Consider the following 25,500-nt stretch of genomic DNA (forward strand, 5'->3'; position numbering starts at 1 on the left):
ACTGCCCGAGGCAGCATTCCCCACCCCCCACCGCAGACTATTGCCTTGACATCCTGATGGTCCCTAACTGCCCCAACCTTCTCCAGCCCCTGGGCTGGGAGTCCTTCTACTTGTCCTTGTCAGCCCTCTCTTCTGCTCCCAACCTTTGTCACCTCCCCTCTCACTCTCACTCGAAGCAGATAACTTCACTCCTACTTGACAGTGAAAATAGAAGCCATCAGGCAGAATCCCCCTCAAATTCCTGCCCCCCACTCCCACCCCACCAAAACACTTATTTTTATCCACACTCATCCTTTCCTCCCTTTCATTGTGGGAAAAGTTTCCTTCCTGTAGTTAATCCCTCCACCTGACCCCTGCGTCCCAATAGCTCCAGTCTCCTCAGGGACTTGGTTCTTAGAATCCTCTCTGTCCCTTCAGTATTTCAACATGATGTTGAAATAGGGAGGCTTTTGCAAGCTTCTCCCATGTTCTAAAAAGCAGTGTTCCCCAGACGCTACATTCCCACCTCCTCTGTAAAAGTCTCCCTTTCTCTCTTTTCCCCTTTAAAGCTGGAATTCTTAAACTTTTTCACACCACGGATGCTTTTGGCAGTCTGGTAGATTTCTGAATGCATACAACAATACACATAGGGGATAGGGAGGGTGGGAGGGAGGGAGATGCAAGAGGGAAGAGACATGGGAACATATGTATACGTATAACTGATTTACTTTGTTATAAAGCAGAAACTAACACACTATTGTAAAGCAATTATACTCCAATAAAGATGTAAAACAAAAAAAGATATTCATAATCTGGAAGGGGAAATAACAAGCATAAAGAATAGTAGAAGTGAGGGAAAATATACTAATTGTCCCCCAAAGAGTTACAAACAAAAAGATTTAGATATTTAAGGGAGGAAGAGATCACATTAGGAAATGTTCCGTGGAGGAACCAGCCTTTGAGAAGGGCCTCGAAAAACTGATAAGATTCCAACTGGCAGAGATGGAACAGAGTAAGAATAATAGAGAGCAAGAAATCAGCTGCAGGAAAATGGGCATTTCTAGAGAATGGTGAATAGCATATTTTGATTCAAGGGTTTGTTAACCTTTTCTGGCTTTACGAATTTTATGAAAACTATGAACCCAATTCCTAGAAATAAAAGCACAAATTTCATAATCAAAAACAAAACAGGGCTTCCCTGGTGGCGCAGTGGTTGAGAGTCCGCCTGCCGATGCAGGGGACACGGGTTCGTGCCCCGGTCCGGGAAGATCCCACATGCCGCGGAGCGGCTGGGCCCGTGAGCCATGGTTGCTGAGCCTGCACGTCCGGAGCCTGTGCTCCACAACGCAAGAGGCCACAACAGTGAGAGGCCTGCATACTGCAAAAAACAACAAAACAAAACAAAACAAAACAACAAAAAAAACAATACACATAGAATTACCATGGAAACCAATTATATTGAAATACAGTTGTTACAATAGATTAAAATTTGTGACACAGTAAGACATGTGCTGCTTTCATTTTATTTTTCTGTCATCCATGAATGCATTAAATAATGAGATACTGGGACTTATGTGGTGGTCCAGTGGCTAAGACTCTGAGCTCTCAATGCAGGGGGCCCGGGTTCGATCCCTGGTCAGTGAACTAGATCCCACATGCTGCAACTAAGAGTTAGCATGCCACAACTAAAGATCCTGCATGCCACAACTAAAGATCCTGCATGCCACAACTGAAAGATCCGGCACATGGCGACGAAGATCCCACACGCTGCAACTGAGACTCGACGCAGCCAAATAAATAAATAAATAAATATTTTTAAAAAGAAAATAAATACATAAGATCTTGAAGTGAGTCTAATAACTCCCATATTCGCAAGCAGTTATGATTATAAACAATATTTTGCAACATCTGCATCAACTGTCATGTGATCTAAAAATAGCTGTGATTTTTACAGGCGACAAAGTCACAGTCACTGCTAATACTCGAGAAATGTGATGCCTACAGTTATAATGGAAGGGGAGGCTAAATTTTAATTAGAGATGAGTGAAAAATCAAAATGTAATTTTCTTCTCATCCAAGTTCATGGATTCCCCTGAATTCTATTCATAGACCCCTTGGAGGGGATCAGTGAGCCCCGGATTAAGGCCCCTGTTTTAAAGTCTATACTCCCTGCCCACCTCCTTGTCTTTCATTCATGTCTTAATTTTAGGATTCATTAGTGCCAACTATGTATAAGGGTAAGTAACCTTCTGCAATCTAGTTTTTATTCTCGTAGCCCAGGGTCACTATCCTCACCAAAGTCACCAGTGTTCCCCCCACACTAGAAGGACTCTTTTCTATCTCCATATTACTCCATCTCCCTGCAGCCTCAGATGTCAAATCATTTCCTACTTGGAAACTTCTCCTTCCTAGGCTTCTGCAGTATCCTTCTCTATGGCCATGCCTCCAGCTGCAAGTAAAAAAAAAAATTTTTTTAAAGATTTAAACTATAAGGAACTATCCCACATTTTAAGAGGTCCAGATATGAGGCAGCTCCAGGGCTGATTAATCTGATGGCTCAGCAGCAGCATCAGGGACCAGGTGCCTTCCATCTTTCTGCTCTACCACCCTCAGCATGATGGCTTATCCTCAAGATGCTCTCTGCCCAGTTAAAAGAAGACTGTTGCAGTTCCAGGTGCCAACATGCAATTTTTAAAATAAATTTATTTATTTTATTGACTTATTTTTGGCTGCATTGGGTCTTCATTGCTGTGCACGCGGGCTTCCTCTAGTTGAGCGGGGGCTACTCTTCGTCGCTGTGCGCGGACTTCTCATTGCATTGGTTTCTCTTGTTGGGAGCACGGGCTCTAGGTGCGTGGGCTTCAGTAGTTGTGGCTCGCGGGCTCTAGAGCGCAGGTCAGTAGTTGTGGTGCACGGGCTTAGTTGCTCCACGGCATATGGAATTTTCCCGGAGCAGGGCTCAAACCTGTGTTCTTTTTTTAAATTTATTTATTTTAATTTATTTATTTTTGGCTGCGTTGTGTCTTCATTGCTGCACGCGGGCTTTCTCTAGTTGTGGCGAGTGGGGGCTTCTCTTGCGGAGCACGGGCTCTAGGCACGCAGTCTTCAGTAGTTGTGGCACGAGGGCTCACCAGTTGTGGCTCACAGGCTCTAGAGTGCAGGCTCAGTAGTTGTGGAGCACGGGCTTAGCTGCTCCACGGCATGTGGGATCTTCCCGGACCAGGGCTTGAACCCATGTCCCCTGCATTGGCAAGTAGATTCTTAACCACTGCACCACCAGGGAAGCCCCCCAACATGCAGTGGAAGAAGAGAGTGTGTCTCTTCCTTTCTTTTCTTTTTGGCCACGCCTCGCACCTTGCAGGATCTTAGTTCCCCCACCAGGGATTGAACTCGGGCCTCAGCAGTGAAAGCGCCGAAAGCTAACCACTGGACCGCCAGGGAATTCCCTCTTCCCCTCTATTTTTATCCAGTGAGGAGACATTCCCCAGAAGACCCCAGAAGTCTTTCCTTACATCTCACTGACCTAAATTGCATCACATGTCCCTTCCTAAATCAGTTGCTGGCAAGGACACTGTGATAACCAGAGTTGGCTTGGATTAATCAGGATTTACTGCTGCTTGGAGGAAAGGTGGAATGCAGAACAAAATCAGGGCTCTGCCAGGAATGAAGAGGGTAGGCAATCAAACCTCACTGATATGCACTCGTTTTTCTTCTGCCTTTTTGCTTGCTCCTTCATTTTTCTTTGCAATACAGCCTTCCTACCCCTTAGGTGTTGTATTCTATCAGGTTCTATTCCAGTCCTCTTCCAAGCTAGGACCATCCCACACCATGCAGTCTCCCTGAGTGACCCTATTCGGGCCTATGGCTTTAACTGCCACTTGGGTACAGCCGACTCTCCACCTAGACATTGCTCCTTAGCTCTAGGCCTGTGTATTCCCTGTTGCGTACTGGCCCCTGACTTCCATCTGGATATTCTTCAGGCCTCTCAAACTCAACCTGTGCAAACACACTCCTCCTGAATTCCCTGTGTCTCAGTACATGGCCCTACCTTCACCCAACATCCCAAGACTGAAATCTGTCCACTCAGAGTCTTCCCTCTCCCTTACCCCCATGACACGTTCAGTCATCTTGAACTGCTGTAGATTCTCTCCACTCAGTATCTCTAAACTCTGTCCCTTGGGCAGGGCCCTCCTCATTTCAGGCCTGGCTGGTAACCTTGCCTCTTGCTCCACTCCATGCCTGTCTCGCTGATACCAGAAGCATCTTTCTAAAAGGCAAATCTGAGTCTGTCCCAGCCCTGTTCAGGATCCTTCAGTGGCTTCCTAGTCCTCAAGGAGCATCCAGGTCTAGTGCCTGCTGACTTCTCCAGTTCACTACATGAAATTTCCCTCGTTCCCCCTAAACTCAACATGCCATCTCCCACATCTGGACCGTACATATGCTGTTTCTTCCACACCATAAACTCCCTCAACACACACATACACACACAAACACACACACACACACACACATCTTTTTTTTCCTTCCACATGCACTCAAAAAAATACTTTTGTTTCTGATTTGTCATAAGGAATGAGACCGAGCATACTGTTCTGTAACTTGTTTTTGTCAGCTGCCATGGTTGGCCACCTTTCCACACCAATGATAGCTCTACCTTATCTTTCTTTTTTTTTTTTAATATTTGTTTCTTTTGGCTGCGCCGGGTCGGGTCTTAGTTGCACACGAGGGATCTTTGTTGCGCCGGGCGTGTGGGATCTTTAGTTGCAGCATGCGGGCTTCTTAGTTGTGGCATGTGGGCTTCTTAGTTGTGGCATGCATGTGTGATCTAGTTCCCCAACCAGGGATCGATCCCAGGCCCCCTGCATTGGAAGCGTGGAGTCTTACCCACTGGACCACCAGGGAAGTCCCTACCTTATCTTTCTTACAAATGGCTCCTTTATATTCCTTAGTAGGGCTAAGAGTAGTTTATTTAACTATACCTCTATTGATGGACATATCGATCATTCTGCCAGTTTACCTCCAGAATGTATCCATTTATACTACCACTAATAGTGTATAGAAATAGTGTATAAAAGCACCCATTTCTCAGAATCTTCATCAACACTAGATATTGTCAATCTTTAAAATTTTTGTTCATATAATTTTTTGCCTTAAATGTGTGGGGGTTTTTTAGTAAATTTATTTATTTTTATTTATTTATTTTTTGGCTGTGTTGGGTCTTTGTTGCTGCGTGCAGGCTTTCTCTAGTTGCAGCGAGTGGGGGCTACTCTTCGTTGCGGTGCGCGGGCTTCTCATTACGGTGGCTTCTCTTGTTGCAGAGCACGGGCTCTAGGCACGTGGGCTTCAGTAGTTGCAGTGCGTGGGCTCAGTAGTTGTGGCTCGCGGGCTCTAGAGCATAGGCTCAGTAGTTGTGGCGCATGGGCTTAGTTGCTCTGCGGCATGTGGGATCTTCCCAGACCCTCCCCGGACCAGGGAGGATTCTTAACCAATGTGCCACGAGGGAAGTCCCTAAATGTGTGTTTTTCTGATTAGTAGTGAGACTGAGCATCTTTTTATATATTTTTTACTTATCATGAACCATCTATTCCTTTCATCCATTTTTTTTCTGAGTGTTTGTTTTCTTCTTATTGATTTGTATCCACCCCCCACTCCCCCACCCCCACTTTCTCCACCTGCCTAATTCCTACCAGACATTCAAGATAGGCCAGGTACCACCTCCTCCAAAAAGTCTTCGCCAGTTCTCTGGCCTCTCCCTGCCTCTACCCTCAAGTTAAGCCCCCAACTCTGCACTGTCTACATATCAACCTTGCTGTGAGTTTATCTCCTCCACAAGTTCATGAGTGCTTGGGTCTGTTACCTCTATTTCCCTAGTTCATATTAGCATGCCCTGCGTAGTATAGGTGCATAATAAAAGAATGAGCAAATAATTGGCAAATAGGATGACCTTCAGGCTTATTTTCTTTTCCCTATTCCTTGAGAAAACGATACAGAACAAAATACCCAGTTTTATTCTATTTCATAACCAAATATGAATTTAGCATAACTCCTTTCACAGAAAGAGCTTCAGCTCTCTGCCTTCATTGTTTAATTTTTTTCCTTGGCTTCGTTTTGAAAGTTAAAGTCCCTGGGGTCCTAGGATCCCAGTCCCAAGACCCGAAATCTCCCAGCCCCTGAGACACACCCTCATTTCCAAACCTCACACCTCTGCCTCCTGACTTCCCAAGATACCCATGCTCCTGGCATACTACGGGCCAGGCATCCAGGAAAGGCCAGAGACGAAGGTGTATCCAAAATAATGTCTTATTGGGAATTCCCTGGCGGTCCAGTGGTTAGGACCCCGTGCTTTCACTGCCGAGGGCCCAGGTTCAATCCCTGGTTGTAGAACTAAGATCCCTCATGCCGCAAGGTGAGGCAAAAAAAAAAAAGTCAAAATTATGTCTTATTCAACCTGGAATGTTCAATAAATGCTTAGGACATATACAAACTTGTTAGTTGACAAATGCTACATTTATTACCAGACACAAACCAAGGCCTCAAACAAAGGAATGCCACATCCCCATTACATTATCATAACCTGGATTAGAGAATATAGAGCCAAGCAAATTAAACTCAACACTCAATAATCAAGCCATGGGTAATGAACTTGAGACCCTATGAGAAGGACCATGAACCTGGGCCTTCTGTTCAACCTCAACAGAAGTCAGATCTGAAACTGAATCTGTAGGATCATCACACAGTAATTAGGTTTTAATTTTTTCAAATGTATTTAAAGCAATCACTCATTTTGTTTTTGCTCTGAATAAGATCCTTATCTGTGGCAGCAGCCGCTGAGCTATACCTGAGTTCCAGTTGCAACTCGTGATAATAGCAGCGGCTAATATTTGTTGAGCATTGACTATGTCAGACACTGTGCGAAGTGCGCATGCATCATCTCATTTAACCCAGATAGCCGGGTCAGTTCTCAGCAGAAATGGAAAGCACAGCCTGCGAATAACTGGGAGGATTTATGTTCAGCTCTGCTAATGTACACAAGCATCTCAGTTTCCAACCCATGTCTACAGACTTGCAGGAGCCTCTAGCTAGTCAGAGATGGCTTCTTAGAGAAAACTTACACTGCAACTTCTCCAACTCAGAGAAATTCACACGTTCTAACCTGTTTGCCTATAAACTAAGATTTGAAGGAAGCTTTCCCACTTCTGGGAGACTAGAAGGAGGAGCAAGGCACTGTTATTAACCAAAAAAAGGCTGAAATTAAAGTCTCGCGTTTCACAAGTGTTCATAAAGTGCTTTCAGCTTATTATTTTAAAGGAAGCAAACAGCCGTTCCAGAGCCACAAGGAGGGGAGGGCTGGCAAGTTCACTCCCACCTCAGAAGCCTTCCACTTCACCTGGCCAGACTCGGAGAGGGGCCTGGCTAAGCCTCTGAAGACAGGCAGCCCCAAGGAGAGGATCTGTCGGGGGAGGGGAGCTACGGGGCTGAAGGAGGAGCTCCGACCCCACCCTCAAACTTCAAAGGGAGCGGCCAGATCCTCCCTGAAAAGGCTGGGCTGCAGATCCTCCAGGAGGTCGCTCGAGCTCTTCCGACATACCGGCGGGAGCTGGAGGGAGCGGGCGGGGGGGCCCGGTGGGGTGAGGGGAGGGAAACTGAGCCCGGGAGGGGACAGGCGTGGGGCGAGCCAGAGCCTTCTAACGAAGCCCTGAAGATTCTTGGCGGCCAGAGCTGGACGGCGGCCGAGTTCTCTTTTGAAAAAAGAGAGAGACAGAGAAAACAACAACAACAACAAAGAAACCAAGAAAAACACCTCGTCTGAGCATGACTCTTGGCCGTGGTGCTTTCACCAGCGCCTCTGCAACGGCTCCCAGAGAAAGCTCGCCAGACGGGGACAGACCAACAGCCCAACTGAGCGGAAGAGCGGCCAGAAGCCGGCCCAGGTCGGAGCGGGTGCTTGGAAGTTTGGGGTGGGGGTGAGGGCGGACTGCACCGACGCTGCCATAATTGGTTCAGAGACAATTGGCCATCCATATGGAAAAGATAAAGTAGATCCCTATCTTACAGCAGCCCTCCAAATAGGTTCCAGATGCACTAAAGACCTACAGGAAACAAGCACAACTACTATGGGGCTTTGGGAAGAAAACACAGAAGGACAGCTTTATAATAGTGGGAGAAGGGACAGTTCCTTTAACAAGGTCTAAAACGTGCAAAATGTAAATGAAGAGATGGATAACTTTGTCTGCATTAAAATGAAAATCGTCTCTAAGGCAAAAGACGTCACACGCAAAGTGTAAAGACAAGCCATAGGCCCCATAATATTTGCAACCCATACAACCGAGAAGAAATTCGTACAATATCTTAAATTGTCTAAGAGAAACAGCTCAATAGTAAAAAAAAATGGGCAAAGGAAGTGAACAGGCAATTCCAGAAGGTCAGTTACAAAAGAAAATGGAATCGACTTTACTTGTGATCATAACTGGAAGTTACAACCATGAGATCCCACTGAGCATCTGTGGGATTGACCAAAATTAAGATCTGATAACCCGTGTGGAACTGAGTATAGAGAAATGAGAATTATGTTGCTAGTAAAAGTGTAAATTGGTACCACCATCTAGGAAAAAATATGCCAAACCTTGTAAAGTTGAAGCTGCTATCTCCTTGGTAGAGATATTTTCCTTCACATTCACAAGTGGACGAGTCCTGTACTCACTTGATGTAAGAGAGAATAGTGGAGACAATCTAACTGGCCCTGTGTGGAAATAGAATAGACTGGTTTTATTCATCCAATGAAATACTTTGAAGCAGTTAAAAGGAACGAAATAAATCTACATGTGTCAACATGGCTAAATCACAAAATCTAATGTAGGGTGAAAAAAACCAGGTTACAAAAGGATATCACACTCTGATACCATTTATGTAAAATTTCAAAACAAAAAAATATATAGTAAAAATACAGAATCATGTTTGTATGTTTAACATTTTTTTAATTTAAAATAAAATAGAAACCACAATGAGATACCACTTCACATTCACTAAGATGTCTATTTTTTTCTTTTTTAAGTAACAAGTGTTGGCAAGGATGTGGAGAATTTGGAACTCTTGTGCCTTGCTGGTGGGAATGTAAAATGGTGCACCCACTGTGGAAAATGGTATAGCAATTCCTCAAAAAAAGTAAACACAGAATTATCCTATGATCCAGCAATTCCGCTTCTGGGCATATACCCAGAAGAACTGAAAGTAGGCAGTCAAACAGATATTTGTACACTCATGTTCATAGCAGCATTATTCACAATAGCTAATAGGTGGAAGCAACTCCAGTGTCCATGGATGGATGGATTAAACACAAAATGTGGTATATGCATACAACAGAATATTATACAGCCTTAACAAGGAGTAAAATTCTGATATATTCTGTAACATGGACTAACCTTGATGACATTATGTAAATGAAATTAGACAGACACAAAAGGACAAAACGGTGTGATTCCACTTATATGAGTTACTTAAAGTAGTCAAATTCGTAGAGACAGAAAGTAGAATGGCGATGGGGGCGGGGTTACTGTTCAAGGGGTACAGTTTCAGCTTGGGAAGGTGACAGTTCTGGAGATGAATGGTGGTGACAGTTGCAGAATGTGTATGTACTTAATCCCACAGAATTGTAGTTTAAAATGGTAAATTTTGTTAGGTACATTTAATTTAAAAATAGAAATTTAAAAGAAGAAAATTGGCTTGAATCCAGCCCCTCTACTTAGCAGAGAGGGCAGAACCACTCACCTACCTGTGAAGCGCGGCTGACTCCAGACACCTGAATCGCCCCTCCCCTCCCTCCCCTCCCCCACACCCAGTCGCTACCCCGCGGCCTGGCAAGTCTCACTACGCAGCCGCGGAGCTGGGGTGGGTGGGCAGGAGGGGCGTGGCCTCACTCTGCGCCTGTGCGGAATTCCAGCTGCAACTGCTGTGGGGGAGAAGATGCCCAGGTTGGGCTCCGCGGCCGCCGGCCGAGGGGAGGCCCGCACTGCACACGCGCAGACTGAGCATCCGCGTCAAAAGCCGAAGAGAGCGCGCGCTCCCCACGTCCTGCGCGTCCAGCTGCCAGGCATTAGTCCCTGCCGTGACTCCCGCTGGGCCCGGACGGGCTGGCGCGCCCTCGTCTGAAAAGCAATGCCCCGGGAGATCATCACCCTGCAACTGGGCCAGTGCGGCAACCAGAGTGAGCGAACGATCGCCGGGCCCAGCCAGTCTCCGGTTCTGCCCCTTCGGGTCCCACCCGAGTGCTTCGCATCCTCCAGCCCCCGCTTTCCCTTCCATGAACCCCCTGCCCTACTGCGCATGATGAACCAAGCCCCGGACCCCAGACCGAGAGCCCTGCCTCCAGCCCCCGGCTGTCACGGCTCCCAGACTCTTGGGCCCACCCTCTGAGAGTGACAGCCTCTGAGCCTCACCCTGGGCTCCTGAGGCCTTACGGCTCTAGCAGATCCAGGCGTCTCTCCTCTCCCCCCAGTTGGGTTCGAGTTCTGGAAACAGCTGTGCGCCGAGCATGGTATCAGCCCCGAGGGCATCGTGGAGGAGTTCGCCACCGAAGGCACTGACCGCAAGGACGTCTTCTTCTACCAGGTGCCCCCAGCAACTTGGCCAGGGCCGGTAGTGGCCCAGGGGGCCTGAAGGGAAGGGCAGTGGCTTGGTACTGGAAACCCACTGGGCAGAGGAGCCAGGGCGGCTGGCTTGAAGAGGGAGGGCAGGCAGGAGCCAGAGTTGGGAGGACTGGAGGAGTGGGTGGGCCCGAGCTTATTGGGCCCGATCCTGGACTCCCCTTGACAGGCAGACGATGAGCACTACATCCCCAGGGCGGTGCTGCTGGACCTGGAGCCGCGGGTGATCCATTCCATCCTCAATTCCCCCTATGCCAAGCTCTACAACCCAGAGAACATCTACCTGTCAGAGCATGGAGGAGGAGCCGGCAACAACTGGGCCAGCGGATTCTCCCAGGTATCCAGGTGGCCATCCCAGAGATTCTTGATGTTCCCTTCCTGGGGCAAGGCAGGCCCAAGCAGTCTGGGAATTTGACCACACTGACAATAAATAAGAGACAAGGGTATTACCCTGATAAGAGGGACAGCCAGAGAGAGGTTGATGTAAACTTTGTGCAAACCATTTGCAAAGTAGCATTTCTGGGGGGAGGGACATAGCCCTCTGTTTGAGGTGGCAGCAGTGTCCGACGGTAGAATTATTGGTGCTGAAAAGAGATGCTTTCCAGAAACTTCATCCTCATCCTCCCTCCTCATGTCTCTATACAGGGTGAGAAAATCCATGAAGACATCTTTGACATCATAGACCGAGAAGCAGATGGAAGTGACAGCCTAGAGGTGAGGCTGCCCCCCTGGGGGGTGGGGGTGGGGAGGAAGCTGAAAAGTGCTGGGGAAAGGTCAGGAGGTAGCCTGATCAGATGTGTGACGGGGGCAATTCAATTCAAAACTCTTCCATTGAGTATCAGATGTGAGATAGTGAGGTAACTAAGGTACAGTCCTTGTCCTCAAGGAGATCCCAATCTGGATGGCATCAGCTCCTCCCTTCTCAAGGAGCCTCAGTCTGGATGGACATAGAGGAAGCCTTGACACATGAGCGTGTTGGGAATGGGGAATGACACAAGCCTGAAGCCTCTCTGCCAGATCCCTGGAGACTGCCTCTCCATCCCTCCCTTGCAGGGCTTCGTGCTGTGTCATTCCATCGCCGGGGGAACTGGTTCTGGCCTGGGTTCCTACCTCTTAGAGCGACTGAATGACAGGTAAGCCTGTGTTTGGGGAGAGGGCATTAGCCCTGTTTCCCTGGGTAATGTCTTTCCTTTTTATCGCTTTTTTCTTTCGGACTGGAAGGCCTGCCACTACCACCTTTGAGTCATAGGTAGGAACAGAGCCTGGCCACCCAGGGAACATCTTGGAAGCAGTAACTCCCAGGTGGGGGGTTTGCCTAGGGGGAGAAGGGGACCTACGAGGTTTGATGCTTTAGGCTTATCTTTTTTGGCTTCTGGGCTCTGAAGACTCAGTTCTGCCCTCACCCCTTTTGTATAAGACGTTGGTGGCACTTGGAAAGGAACGGCCCCTGTTATCCCTAGAGAAGATAGAGATGGGCAGTGATGAGAGTCCTTCCAATTCACTGTGTCACCTTCCCCTTTCCCTCTTCCTTACCCCCAGGTACCCCAAGAAGCTGGTGCAGACATACTCAGTGTTTCCCAACCAGGATGAGATGAGTGATGTGGTGGTCCAGCCCTACAACTCACTGCTCACGCTCAAAAGGCTGACCCAGAATGCAGACTGTGTGGTGAGCATGCGAGGAGGGAGTGGGGGCTTTGGTCGACCTCCCCAAACCAGAGAGACATCTACACCCTGCCCTTCCCAAGCCCTTGCCCAGAGAACAGAGGACCAACAAAGCCATACCTGGTGGACCAAATTATGAAATAAGGACCTGATCCCAAGTTTCTTATAGTCCCTTTAGGCAGCAAGACTCTCAGCAAAGTGAATAACACGCCCCCACGTGTCTCCACTTAGCCTGTTTTTCTTTTTTTAATTAATTAACTAATTTATTTTATTTTTGACTGCGTTGAGTCTTCATTGCTGCGCACGGGCTTTCCCAAGTTGCAGCGAGCGGGGTTACTCTTTGTTGTGGTGTGCGGGCTTCTCATTGCGGTGGCTTCTCTTGTTGCAGAGCACAGGCTCTAGGTGCGCGAGCTTCAGTAGTTGTGGCACACAGGCTCTGTAGCTGTGGCTCACGGGCTTAGTTGTTCCACGGCATGTGGGATCTTCCCGGACCAGGGCTCGAACCTTTGTCTCCTGCATTGGCAGGCGGATTCTTGACCGCTGCGCAACCAGGGAAGCCGCTCCACTTAGCCTGTTTAATGCCTACTCATGCTTACATTCTCAGCCCAAGGGTTACTTTCTTAGCAAAACCTTCCCTGACCACCCAGACAAGGTCAAATTCCTTTGTGCATATTTCAGGCTATAACTATACTTTTCTGTTGTTTTATATTTAATGTCGGTCTCCCTCCTCTAGACTATAGATGTGGTGAGGGGGAAGACCATGCCTGTTTTACTCTCCATAGTTTCTCTAGGCACCGTGCCTGGCACATGTTGGACAATTAAATATTTGTTTAATGCACTGGGTGGTAGAAACGTGTCTCCTGATGCCCCAGAGACAGTACATGCCCTTTAAATTAGCACACCTACTTCCTAGTTTTGGAGTTTAGAGGGGGACTAAGCAAATAACTTATTTCTCTGCCCCCTTTCTCCTCAAAAAGGTGCCGTGACCCTCTTCTGTCCCCCCAGGTGGTGCTGGACAACACAGCCCTGAACCGGATCGCCACAGACCGCCTGCACATCCAGAACCCATCCTTCTCTCAGATCAACCAGCTGGTGAGCCCTCACTCCTAGACTCCTTTGGACTGGAACCCCGCCATCGGGGGAAGGGAGGCCTCCCAGGACAAGGCCCTTGACACAGCACCCCTGTCCCCAGGTGTCCACCATCATGTCGGCCAGCACCACCACCCTGCGCTACCCCGGCTACATGAACAACGACCTCATTGGCCTCATCGCCTCGCTCATTCCCACACCACGGCTCCACTTCCTCATGACCGGCTACACACCCCTCACCACGGACCAGTCGGTAAGAGCAGCCCGCAGGCCCAGCAGGCCCCGACTAGCCTTTCTCTTTTCCTGCTGCACCCGGAGCTGCCCCGTGCAGCCCCCAGAGGCCCTCGCTCAGGGACTGGCACAGGCTGGGCGACCTCCTGGCTGACTTGCTCTCCTCTTCCCTCTGCCTGGGGCTCCCTGCAGGGCCCGGGCTCTACGGGGTCTGCTGATGCTCCTGCACAAGGGCATGAGTTTGCTGAGCTCGGGAGGACTGAGATCCCTGATCCCACAGCAGAGGCTCAGTGTGGACCTGAATCTAAGGACACTCCCCACAGAGGCCAAACTACCCCGCGTCTGACGGGGACGTGTGTTGCCTGCTGCTCTCTGTCCATGCGTTTCTCGACTGTGCCCTGAGTGCTGGCCTGCCCTGTGGCCACTGTCCCCTCAGGTGGCCAGCGTGAGGAAGACCACGGTCCTGGATGTCATGAGGAGGCTCCTGCAGCCCAAGAACGTGATGGTGTCCACGGGCCGGGATCGCCAGACCAACCACTGCTACATCGCCATCCTCAACATCATCCAGGGGGAGGTGGACCCCACCCAGGTAGGTGAGGCCCCTTCGTTCTACCCCCAGAGCCCACAGGGGTAGAGGAGAGGCTACCACCACCACTCCTGTGCCCACCCCAGGTGCACAAGAGCCTGCAGAGGATCCGGGAACGGAAGTTGGCCAACTTCATCCCCTGGGGCCCAGCCAGCATCCAGGTGGCCCTGTCCAGAAAGTCGCCCTACCTGCCTTCTGCCCACAGGGTCAGCGGGCTCATGATGGCCAACCACACCAGCATCTCCTCGGTGAGCCTAGCCTCCTGGTCTTCTTTGGCCACTCTCTTCCACTAGCCACCTTCCTCATTCTCCCCCAGATCCATTCCAACCCCTTATCTTGCACTGGCTCCTGGAGATTTCCATCTCTTGCAGCTCTTTGAAAGTTCCTGCCAGCAGTATGACAAGCTGCGGAAGCGGGAGGCCTTCCTGGAGCAGTTCCGCAAGGAGGACATCTTCAAGGAGAACTTTGACGAGCTGGACAGGTCCAGGGAGGTCGTGCAGGAGCTCATTGACGAGTACCATGCAGCCACGCGGCCAGACTACATCTCCTGGGGCACCCAGGAGCAGTGACTTCCTCCCCACTGCACCCGCTGGACAGTAAGCACAGCCCCCATCATGCCTGGTCCCTCTGGTCCAAATTCCCCTCACCAACAACCTTTCTAGGTTCTTCTTCAGCCCAGGAGTCGGCCCTGCTTCCTCCCTTCCATGCCTGGCCCTTGATATGCTTATTTAGCTCTAATAAAGTAATAAAGCTGCACTGTGAGTAGAGTCAGGCTTGGTCTGTGAATATGAGGGGCGATAAAAGTATCTCCGTGGTGCCCCACAGTTCCCAGGCGTATGTCGGTAGGGTGGCCTTTACCTACTCTAGCTGAGTCCCGGTCTTTGTGTGTCCGCTGTTTCCATGAGCATCCCTTACCTAGAACCAAGCTGCTCTAGAGCCAGTCCTACTCTCAAGACTATAGAGGATTACTGATGCCTGCTGTCTCCTCAGTGCCTAAGCTCCTGCCCCAGGGTGGATCAGTATTGCCCATAGTGCCCCAGCCTCCTCCACTCAGGGCAGAGGCTACTGAAGGACGGCCTGCAGCATTCTGAGCGGGTCAGGAAAGCCAAGACTCTATTCCCAGGCACAAGGCGATTAGATCCTCAGGAGTCGATCTAATTCAGCCCAATCTGATAAAAGTAGGGCTGAGCCCATCCTGATAAATTCTTTATCTGTGCCAGAGAAGCTCTTGGGTCTGATCCTGCCCCAAGTTTCTTCCGTTCCAGTCCCAAAGCAGTGGGCACATTAAAGATGGACCCAACCAAGACCCAGAAGCTGGACACCAGGGTAGGACTGGGTAGTGTCAGTCCTGATGACTCACTGTCCTCGGGCCTCAGGGATGCCAAGAGGCCACCCCTATGCCACTCGGTGGAAGAAGGGTCATTGCCAGCTTCCAAAACTGTCCTCTTGCCTGCCCCCCCACCACCACCCTAGGGCAGCCTACGGGCCAGGAGGAGGTGAAATCCAGAAGGTCACGGAGGGTGGAGCCCTGCGGTGTTCAGACTCCCCTCAGTGCTGGTAAAAGCCCAGAGTGTAGGCATCCCCGGAGGTGGAGCTCTGAGCTCTGGGGCTCCACCTTGTACCACTGACAACACTCCCACAGCAGCAAAGGTTTGTGTAAATAAGGAATTTTTGTGTGTGTGTCTTCTCTTCTACAAATAAATTAAGAAACAAACTAGAAAATTGTCTGCACCCATTGCAGCCCTTGGGTGTGGGGTGTGCCCTGTCCCTGCAGGGCCAAAAGGGTCCATGGTTCCCTGAAATCGCAGAGCAGTCCAAGTCCAGGATGGAGGCAAGAGGGAGGTCGTGACCTCTTGGCAAGCTCAGTCCTGCAGCTGCCCCAAACAGCCAGACTGTCCCTGGGGCTCGTCCAGGCCCGGGTGCTGGCTGGGAGGGGAGGTGTCTGGCAGGTCTTGGCATGGAGGAGGACTACTGCTGGGCCTCTCAGGGGAGGGGTTGGCCAAGTAGGCATTCACCAGCTGCATGATCTCTTCCACCTAAGGGAGGGCAGAGGTCAGAGTACACAAGGGGCCACTGGGTTCTCCTTTTTCTTAACCTCCACCCAGGCTCCTTCCCAAGGCCTTACATGAGCTGCCCCCTACAATCTTTCCTTCCTCATCATTGCTCTCCCTCACTCACAATGTGCCAACCATACTTGCTTCTTTCTGCTCCTATAATATCCTAAGGTTATTCTCAACTCAGGGCCTTTGCACTTGCAACTCCCTCTACCTGGAATGCTGTGCCCGCAGATCTTCCTTTGGCTAATAGCTTAAGTGTCACTGTTGTTGTGTGTCTTTTCCTGACCGTCCTACCTAATGCTATGGCCCCCTCCAATCACCTCCTGTCTCACTACCCTTTCCTTCATAGCATTTGTCACTGTCTTAAGTAGTCTTTGAGGGGACTTCCCTGGCTATCAGTGGTTGAGACTCCACACTTCCACTGCAGGGGGCATGGGTTCCATCCCTGGTCAGGGAACTAAGATCCCGCATGCCACCTTGTGTGGCCAAAAAAATTAGAAAAAAAGTCTTTGATTCCTTTAGTGTCTGATCGCTGGCTCTGATGTAAGCTCCTTTAGTTTGTCTTTGATCACTGTTGGATCCCCAGGGTCTAGAGCTGTACCTGGCCCATGCTCAATGCTTAATAAATGTTTCTTGACATCCTTTCCCTTCCTTCCTCCTTCTACACCCTCTTCCCACTCACCTGGGGACTCTGCAGGAGGAGCTGGCTCTCTCCCACCCTCAATGCCAGGGTGTGGGGGCCCATTAGTTGGCAGGCGGCCACACGGCCATAGCTGACACTGTGAACGGGCTGTGTCTCACCCGGTCGGGAGAGGGACATGGCCTTGGCTCCCAGGCCCAGGCATAGCTTCTGTGGAGCGCCCCCACCAGGCTCCTGCGGACAGACAGGCAGAGTCAGGGTGGAAGGAGGGGACCCTGCAGCATTATTTTTGGTGTGGGGAGATGGCTGTGAGCAAGAAGTTTCCTGGTCCCCCCCTATAATCCACAGCTCCACAGAGGTGAGGGCCCCAGGGCCAGTGACTCCTGGGGTTTGAGAATGGGCAGCTGTGCTGGGTGTAGGGAGTGAAGTGACCCACAATGGGGGCCTGTGGCTCTGGGGCAAAGGTGTGGGGCTCGGGCCGCCAGAGTCCCCCTCTCCCTTCTCCCCCTCACCGTGCTCAGCTCCAGAACGTCATACCGAGCAGCGCCGAACCCTGGACACTGCGCCGCCAGAGCCAGGTAGGCAGCCATGGCCTCAGCTCGGCCCATGCCCCGTAGCCGCTTCCAGCCTCCCAGCACAGCAGCCGCTGTGCCGGCGCCACCTCCTCCCTCGCGGGCCACGCTTCCCGCCGTGCGGCCGGCCCCGCCGCGCCGGGCCCGCTCCGCCCGCCTCTTGGCCAGGGCCGGACTCCAGATTGCCCCGGCCAGCAGGGCGGCGGAGCGGGGAGGCCTGGGCACCGGGCGGAGAGGGTCTTCACGCGGCGGGGCCGGGGTGGGCAGCAAGCGGTCCAGGCGCGGCAGAGGCGCCCGCGGGGAGAAGTCTCGGTGCAGGCTCCGCAGGCGCAGCGCCGCCTGGGCGCGCAGCGTGTCGTCGGGCGGGGACGGACGGCCGCGCAGCAGCAGAGCTTGAGCCTACGGGGAGGCAGGGGTCATCAGCGCGGGAGAGGCGGGGTACCGTCTCGAAGACACCTAGGGGTGTGGAACCTGAGGTCTGGGTTCGAGCACCGCCTCCCCCGGGGTTGCCATAACGACGAAATGCGATGGCCCAGAAACGGAGGGGTTCAGGCTCGCGGGTCTTCGCTGGGCGTGAATGCCAGAGATCCTCACCTGCTCAAAGAGGAAGGGCAGTTCGTGACCGTCTGAGGACAGTCCCTCAGGGTGCAGAGGTCCGTGAAGACGCAGACACAGTCTCCATCCGGAGTCCGGCGGGTCCTCCAGCCCGGCTTCCTCCACCGCCAAGCTGCAGAATAAAGCACGCCGCGATGTGTCCGGGAAGCAGGGGCCCCCAAGGCGCGGGCCCAGGGGAAAAAGGCGGGGCCAGATGTTTGGGGCGGGGCCCGGGCGGAATGGACAGAGGAGGCAAGCCTTGAAGCCAGACTGCAAACCGCCGGCGGACAAGAATCCGTCTGTGAACTAGTGAAATTGACTGTGCCGGGCAAGTGGCAGGCGCTCGGTAAACGTTTGCTTAGGGATTGACCGAAGCTGAGAGGCGAATGGGCTAACGGAGAGCAGGGCTGGGGCTGGACATTTACTTCTCAAACCTGGTGAGCACGTCGGCCACGAGAGTCCCCCCGGCCAGGGCTCGCTCCTGGGGCCCTCGCTGCTCGTACAGCGCGAATGCATTGCGGCTCCGGGTCAAGCCCAGCCGCCCCACCAGCTCTCGAGCAACCTGGAACATAAGAGGAAAGTCAGACCCAGACCGCGCAAGGGTCTTGCCAGTACTTCTGGAGGGGTCCAACTGGAGGGGTCTTTCAGGTCTCTTAGTCCCGCCACACACAGCCGTTACCCAACTGATGACTCTCAGACTCGGGCAAACCCTAAGGCCCAGGCACCAGGAGAGCCAGGCATGGGAAGCTGGGAGGAAGGTTGAGGTTTCAGGGGTTTTCTCTGTGGTCTTACCTCTCCCGCCGTGGTGTGGGAGTCTATGGCCACAGGGCAGGCACCAGCCCCCGGACAGTGCACGGTGCACAACAACTCCTGCCGTCGGCTCAGCGCGGAAATCTCTGCCAGCGAGGGCACCAGCTCCCGGCCGCGCGTCCGGCCCAGCGCTTTTCGTATGAAGCGCGCATATTCCGCCAGTTCCGAGTCCGGAAGCGCCTGCTCAGTCCTGGGTTAGGGAGAACTGGAGAGTCAGTGCTCCAAGAGCTTTCCTTCACCTCCACCCTATTGCCTTCTTACTTTATAGTTTATTTCGCCTCGCCGATTCCCTCCCCTCCAACTCTAAGTTCCTTGAAGGCAGCGTGGCCAGCTCTTCTGAATCTACCCTGATGCTCTGTATGGAGCAGAATTACTTTCTAAGGCCCCTGGCAGCTTTCTCCTTACTGCCTCCTCCCACTTCCCAAAGTTTCCATGACCCTCCTTCGGGTTGAAATCCAAACTCCAGCCGCATTCCTCTTTCCAACCTAAAAGCCCTGGCGCTGGACTGCATCAGCTCCGAGAAAAACAGCCTTTTAATAATTCTGCTGCCCAAAGCGGGAGGCTTTTTGTAATTCCTCCGCCCGCAAGTGGTGTACGATCTTGTAATTCCCACAAAGGCACTATGCATGTTAGCAGAGCCCTGACCTTGGGGCAAGTCCCTTCCCTTGTCTGGGTCCAAGTTCTCCATCTGCCAAACTCTTTGGAAAGACCTGTCATTCTTTTCCAGCCCCTTAGCTCCCTTGCCTTGGCCTTACCCCCACACCTCCCCTCTCACCTCTCCAGATGCCCCAGGAGGTGCCCCCGTACAGGTCCACCAGGCCGGAAGGTACAGCTCATGCAAGTGAGGAGCTGCCAGTACCGCAGGGCCGCGGGGTCTTGGGTAGCTGGAGGCCCGGGGGGGCCTGCGGGGCCCGAGGTCTGCTTAGCCAGCTGCAGGAAGAGCTCATCTCGGAGCGCGGGCAGGTCCCGGCAGGTCTGGAGCACACCCTGCATCAGGGGCCCGGGGCGCCGCGCCCCCTCCAGGGCCTGCAGCGCCAGGAACAGCCGCACCGCCTCCTCGCGCAAGGGAGCGTAGCCCGGACCTGCGGGGACGGCGGGGGCGGAGGGACGGTTTGGAGAGGGGACACAGAGCTGGGCCCTGGGAGGAAGGTGTGAACCAGGGGAAGGTCAGAGGGAGTGTAAGGGGACAGGGGTGGCAAGGAGGGGAGAGTGCGAAGGACAGGAAGAGTGAAGGGAAAGCAATCGTCCCCACAGAGCCAAGTTCAACCCCTGCCTCCCGGGAATCTCCCCCTCCAGATCCCCTAAGGCTGCACGTTGAGTTAGTAACTTGGATGGATGGACTATAAGGACACAGGGTCAACCTTCAGATTCTGTAATTGCGTACGGACAGCTATCACCATGGGCCAGAAAACAGGTTGGACCGCGAGTCAGAAAACCAGGGTTCTTCTCCCAGCTCCCCTTAATCCTCTAGCTTGAGGACCTGGGCCTGTCACTATTCCCTTTGGGGGAGAAGTATAACTAGATGAGGTCAGCACATTCTCCCAAGGTGGTGGCTTTTCCACCACTTGTAAAGGCAGTATGCCATGGTGTTGAGAGTATAATGAAAGAACAAAATAGAGGGTGTAAAAAACTCATGAAGGAACATCAGTAGTCAGAATGAGATCCAGAGAAGGTGGTCAAAGGGAGCCTTTACTTTCTGTGCTGGCTTTCCTCCCCCTCTACCTTGGGTACCAGTCTGCTCAGCTTCTGGTTTCATCTTCATCCTTTGAAAAATGAGGGGCTGGGTAGGCCCCCTGAGGACTCCTAGATCCCTATCAGGTGAGGCATTCAGATTCCCCATCCAAGGGACTTGGGCCATGGCAACACTCACCTGGGGCACTGACTCCGTAGGGCAGGGGCAGGAGTGGGGCATACAGGGCCCCACTAGTGTGCCTCAGAATTGGGTTCCGTCTGTAAATAAGGGCCACAGCTTCCGGGTCCCCGTAACTCTCCTAGAGGCCATGGAAACGATCAAAGTGATGGAGAAGGGGGCTCACCATGAACCCAGAAAGTTTATGGGTCCACCACCCTCCTCTTTGTCCATGGAGTCCCCTCCCTCGCACCTGAATGTCCCTGAGCAGCAGCTGGGTGGGGGTCTCCAGCGGCGCCTTAGAGGCTATCACTTCGCGCAGCGCCACCCCCCAGCGCTCTGCCTCAGCCTGGCGGGGCGAGCAGAGCCGGACGCTATGCTTCCGGCCAGACACGGTCACTGACCACAGACCTGGGGGAAAGAGAGGCCGCGGAGGTCAATCAGGGCTGGCTGGGGCAGCTACCTAGGGAGGTAGGAGAATCCCCATGAGGTCTCACCGGTCTCCTTGGGCCTGCGCTCAGGGCCGGTCACCGAGCACAGGCTGGTGAGCACGAGGCTCCCGAGGCGCCGCGCCCCCTTCCCGCTGCTGCTGAACTGGTCCAAGGAGTCCCGGGTGAGCACGAACCAGGCTCGGCGCGGGGGCAACCAGGGCCGCGCCCCTCCTCCGCGGGGCTCGCGGTACAGCCAACCTGCGGGGAGAAAGAGGGAAAGGGGATCGGCAGGAGAAGACATTATCCCGTGGAGGATTGGGATTGGGGCCTCTAGAGCGCATGAGGTGGATCCCCACCTTTCACGACGACGTCTGGGTCGTCTTCTGATGGCCCCTTCTCCGGGATGAGGCTCCGTGTCTCCTCCCAGCTTTGCAGCCTGGGCAAGAACGGAGCGAGGTTTGGGCAAGCCTGCCGGTCCTGCACCCCGCCTCCAGGAGGCTCCTCTCTAAGGGCTCCCCAGACAGCGAGGGGTGCCTACTCCCCGGGCTGGGCACCCCTCCCCCAGGCTGTGGGAACTGCTGGGCCGTTCTGACCTCGCACCAGAAATAGCCTGAACCCCCCCTTCCTCCCCGCGCCCCCAGCCGGACCGCCCCCCGGGACCCCGGCCAAACCACAGCGTCCGGCGTAAGGCCTTTCCCTTATTGCACAACCGCGGGAGGGAAGCCGGTGAACATGGGGGTCCCAGACCATGGGACGCAGGGGCTGAGTTCACCTGTCTGAGACTGGACCGCTCCTCACAGGCTGAGTCAGCGTCACATCCAGGGGGCCCTGGGGAAACAGGCAGGGCGGCCCTCAGGCTAAGAAGCCTCCTCACAGGATGCCAGTGGCTTCTGGCCCAGGACAGTGCTGCTCAGAGGATTGGGGAATCAAGGAGTGGGATGGTGACTGTGACTGTGACTGTGACCGAGCGAGCTGAATGAAGCCACTGGGCTAGCCCCTTCCACCAGTCTCTACAGAACAGCCCAAGCTAAAAAGCCAAGACTCTCGCCTGGTCTCTGTGATTCTTTAAAGAGGCAATCAGGTGTTGGGATAGAGTAGAAAAAGCACTGGGCAGAGAGTCAGGAGACCTGGGTTCTAATACCGGCTCAACCGCTAACTCGGATCTGCAAACTTGCTGAGGAACCCTGGCAAGCCCCTTCGAGTCTTTGGGCCTTAGGTTCCCATCTGTGAAGAGGGAGAGGTGGATGAGGTCCTTTCTTGCTCTGGCAGTCGAAGTCACCCCCTCTTCCTCATCTCCCTTCACTGGCTGGCGGGCGTTCAGGCTGGCAGGCAGGCAGTAGGCACGGAGGTGAATGAAGGGAAGAGGGACCCTTTCGGTATAGGGCTTTCTCCAAGAGCTTCTTATACCCTCCCACAGGGACCCCTGAAACTCAGTAGGAAGTAAAGACCCTGTGCTTTTGCTGGGGCTCAGGCCAGGCTGAAGAATACTCTCCACGGGAGGTACAGTCCAGGATTTTGCCCTCCCCCTACCACACTCCCTGTGCCCTGGAACTCCTACTGTAGACTGGGGTCTAAGAAAAGCCTAAAACCCTGCCAGGAGCCAGGTCAGGCGGGAACTGTGCCATGGTCCCATTGCATCCAGGCAGCTAAAGTCAGGAGGGGGAGGTGGGGGAAGGGGGCCAGGGACACCTGTCCCCAAGCTCCGAGGAGGGGGGCGGTGGTGGAGGTGGAGCATGAGGGAGGCAATGGCAGTGGTTCACAAAGCCGACCCTGCTCAGGCTGGAACCCTGGGGACGCCTGGGTCCTGTGCCTTCGGGGGCACAGATCCTCTTATCTTCTGGAGGGTCTGAGAGGGGCTCTCAGCCACACCACCATAAGGGCAGGTGCTGACCCCTCTCTTAGAACAACTCCCCTAATCGCAGTCCCCTGATTCCCTCCCTCCCCGCCCCCCCTCTATATTTATCCGCCCTCCGCCTCCGCCAGGTGCTGGCGCCGGCCCCAGCGGCGCAGCCCGCCCCACCCGGGCACTGAGCCACCGGGCCTGCTGGGGACCCCTGAGCGGGGGAAGGGAGCCTGACCCAGGCCACAGCACACGCGAGTCTGGCTGCCCGAAGTTTGCTTGCTGGGGTGCAGGGGCATCAGAGAGGGGACGTCGGGGGATGATGGTCTCCCACACCAATAGAGCCTCAGTTTCACCACGGGGAGATTCGACAAAACCCGGGAGCCGAGTGTCCCTCACCATTCCCTCAGGGATTCCCCAGGGGCCTCACCAGGGAGGCCCTGAGTGTCAGGGTAATGATGAGGGGTCCTCGGAGAGTTGTGGCCCCCAACTCCCTCTCCATGGTGTCCCCGCCACGGACCCCAGTCTGAGGATGCCTGCTTCCCCTTGCCCAGGTCCCCGCGGCGGGAACTCCCGCATCTGGCCCCAGCGCTCAGTGCTCATGAATTGGAAGCGGAGCGGACCCAGGTGTCCGAGCCGCCCAGCCGGCCTCGCCACATTCCTCGGCGCTGGCGGAGGCGGAAGGAGACGGGATGGGACGCGGGCCCAGCGGGGAAGGGAGAGGCTGGGCCAGGTCGGGCCAGGCGTGACGCCTCCCCTGCCTCAGGGCCCCCAGCAGGTGGACAGCGCCCAGCGTGCTGCGCGAGGCCCACAGGCACATCCCGAGGCGGGCTGCTGCTTGAGCTCTCGGGGGCTTCTGGCCCCCAGGCAAAAACGTCTCCCGAGTCCCCAGTCCGCAAGAGCACGGCGTTTGGCTCGAGTCTGGAGCAGGATCAGGCGTGACGGCCGGTTGTAGTGAGAGGGATTGAGACAAGGCTTCAAACCCCCCGGGACTTACCCTCCCGCCGCCCGCTGGACTCGGGGTCCGTAGCTCAAAGGTCTCCTCGTCCTCGTCTTCGTCCCCGTCCCCGCTAAGCTCGCCGTCCCCGTAGTCCCGGTGCAGAAGAGTAAAGCCTCGACGGCAGCAGAGGAGCCACCACAATCCCCCGGGGAGAGGCATCCGGGCGAGCAGCCGGGGGATTGGGGTGCGGGCAGCCGGGGCCGAGCTGCAGGGGGTCGGAGAAACTGGCGGGGCTCCGACCCGAGCGGGGGGAAAGATGAGGAGGGAGGAGGGAAAGGGAGAGGGGGACTGGGAGGAGGCGGTGTCTGGCTCTGGGGTGCAAGGGGTCGCTAGCTAGAGCCTGCGGGGGGCTCAGAGTCTGGGCCCCCGGAGGGGGAGGGGGGAAGCGGGGGTGGGGGAGGAGGGAGCAATGTCCGGAGCTGGGAAGTAGTGTCCGTTGTAGTGTCCAGCCCTGTGGGGGGCAGTGTCCGGTGCAGTGTCCGAGGTGGGCAGTTGTCCAAGCTCCAGGGAGGGTCGTGTCCGGTAGGGCGTCCGGTGGCCGGGGCCCGGGCCGAGCGCGCTGCGCTCCCTGCAGCCCCGGGACTGGCGCGCTAGGGGCGCGAGCACAGTGCCGGGACCCCGCCTCCCCAACCCCCTCCCCTTCGGCCCCCCCCTTCTTTTTCTCCTCCCTTCTTTACAGGGCTGTGTCCAGTTTTCGTCACAGCCTCCTCTGCCCAATCCCTGTGCCTGGCGCCGGGCGCGGCCACCAATCAAGCTACTGAAACCGCGGCGGGTTGCATCATGTGTCCCTGGCTTGGTGACAGCGGGGAGGGGCAGGGGAATAAGGAGGGAGGGGGCAATGCGATGTTAGCCACGCCCCCGCTTCGGAGGTCGGACACGGACTGCTAGGGACGTCACGGAAGCCCGCCTTCAGGCTCTTGTTTTAACTCTTGGCTCACCAACCAACAAATTAAAAGCACTCGAGCAGGAGCTTTGGAGAACAAAGTGCCCATAGGGCATAGAGAAAGGCTCCGACTGCTGCCCTCTGCACCCCTGTCTCGTCTCAGGGTTCCAGAGAAAGAAAAGAGCCTTAGCTATCTGCGCCAAGCACAGCCCTAGAGGTAGCCCTCCGCCCCTGGATGAAGGAGTCCAGTTCCGCGATCTGAGTCACCTCCTCTTGAGGTGAAGAAGCTGAGGAAGAGACTCTGGGACAGAGTGCAGACCAAGGCCGGAAATAAAATCTAATGTAGAGCGCACAGCTCACTGAACTCCAGTTGGGAGAGTGACTTCGGATTCTAGGGAATTCCGTGGTCTTCGAATGGAGTGGAGTCTCCTCAGGGTGACTATCCCGCGGTTCTGTGTAGGAAGGGGTTAACCGAGGCTCTAAGCGGACGGGGCGGGGCCAGAGGAGGGGCGGGGCCAGGGCGACCGCGGGCGCGCGCGTGCGTTGCTGACTCAGCGGCGATTCCTGAGATCACTGGTGGAGGGTTCCAGGTTGGCCCCCAGTGACTGGCGTGTGGGACCCTTTGAAGATCGGCTCT

The 25,500-nt window shown here is 54.0% G+C and overlaps 2 protein-coding genes across 5 annotated transcripts; one reads left to right on the forward strand and one right to left on the reverse strand.

Annotated features, from left to right (window-relative positions):
• The first annotated feature begins 9,911 nt into the window (after positions 1 to 9,911).
• On the forward strand, positions 9,912 to 14,949 carry TUBG2 (tubulin gamma 2). The gene is made up of 11 exons (XM_060135674.1): positions 9,912 to 10,180; positions 10,472 to 10,584; positions 10,789 to 10,956; positions 11,265 to 11,333; positions 11,673 to 11,752; positions 12,159 to 12,285; positions 13,287 to 13,373; positions 13,474 to 13,623; positions 14,038 to 14,190; positions 14,274 to 14,435; positions 14,559 to 14,949. The coding sequence occupies exons 1-11, from the start codon at positions 10,132 to 10,134 to the stop codon at positions 14,754 to 14,756; spliced, it is 1,356 nt and encodes a 451-aa protein (XP_059991657.1). The 5' UTR covers positions 9,912 to 10,131; the 3' UTR covers positions 14,757 to 14,949.
• An 889-nt stretch (positions 14,950 to 15,838) lies between these two features.
• PLEKHH3 (pleckstrin homology, MyTH4 and FERM domain containing H3) lies at positions 15,839 to 24,576 on the reverse strand. Of its 4 annotated transcripts, none has more exons than XM_060135671.1 (13): positions 23,978 to 24,575; positions 21,913 to 21,968; positions 21,497 to 21,576; positions 21,207 to 21,398; positions 20,963 to 21,120; positions 20,731 to 20,851; positions 19,636 to 19,942; positions 18,843 to 19,050; positions 18,485 to 18,612; positions 18,051 to 18,183; positions 17,397 to 17,855; positions 16,927 to 17,118; positions 15,839 to 16,223 (listed from the first exon to the last, which is right to left on the reverse strand). In XM_060135671.1, the coding sequence occupies exons 1-13, from the start codon at positions 24,137 to 24,139 to the stop codon at positions 16,050 to 16,052; spliced, it is 2,370 nt and encodes a 789-aa protein (XP_059991654.1). In that variant the 5' UTR covers positions 24,140 to 24,575; the 3' UTR covers positions 15,839 to 16,049. The 4 variants fall into 4 exon arrangements, 2 of the variants coding, with proteins under 2 accessions (XP_059991654.1, XP_059991653.1); XM_060135670.1 differs by having other exon boundaries at positions 18,476 to 18,612; positions 23,978 to 24,574; XR_009537782.1 differs by having other exon boundaries at positions 16,085 to 16,223; positions 17,422 to 17,855; positions 23,978 to 24,576.
• Between the last annotated feature and the right edge of the window lie 924 nt (positions 24,577 to 25,500).

This window comes from Lagenorhynchus albirostris, chromosome 20 (assembly GCF_949774975.1).
Source record: "Lagenorhynchus albirostris chromosome 20, mLagAlb1.1, whole genome shotgun sequence".
Classification (NCBI taxonomy): Eukaryota; Metazoa; Chordata; class Mammalia; order Artiodactyla; family Delphinidae; genus Lagenorhynchus; species Lagenorhynchus albirostris.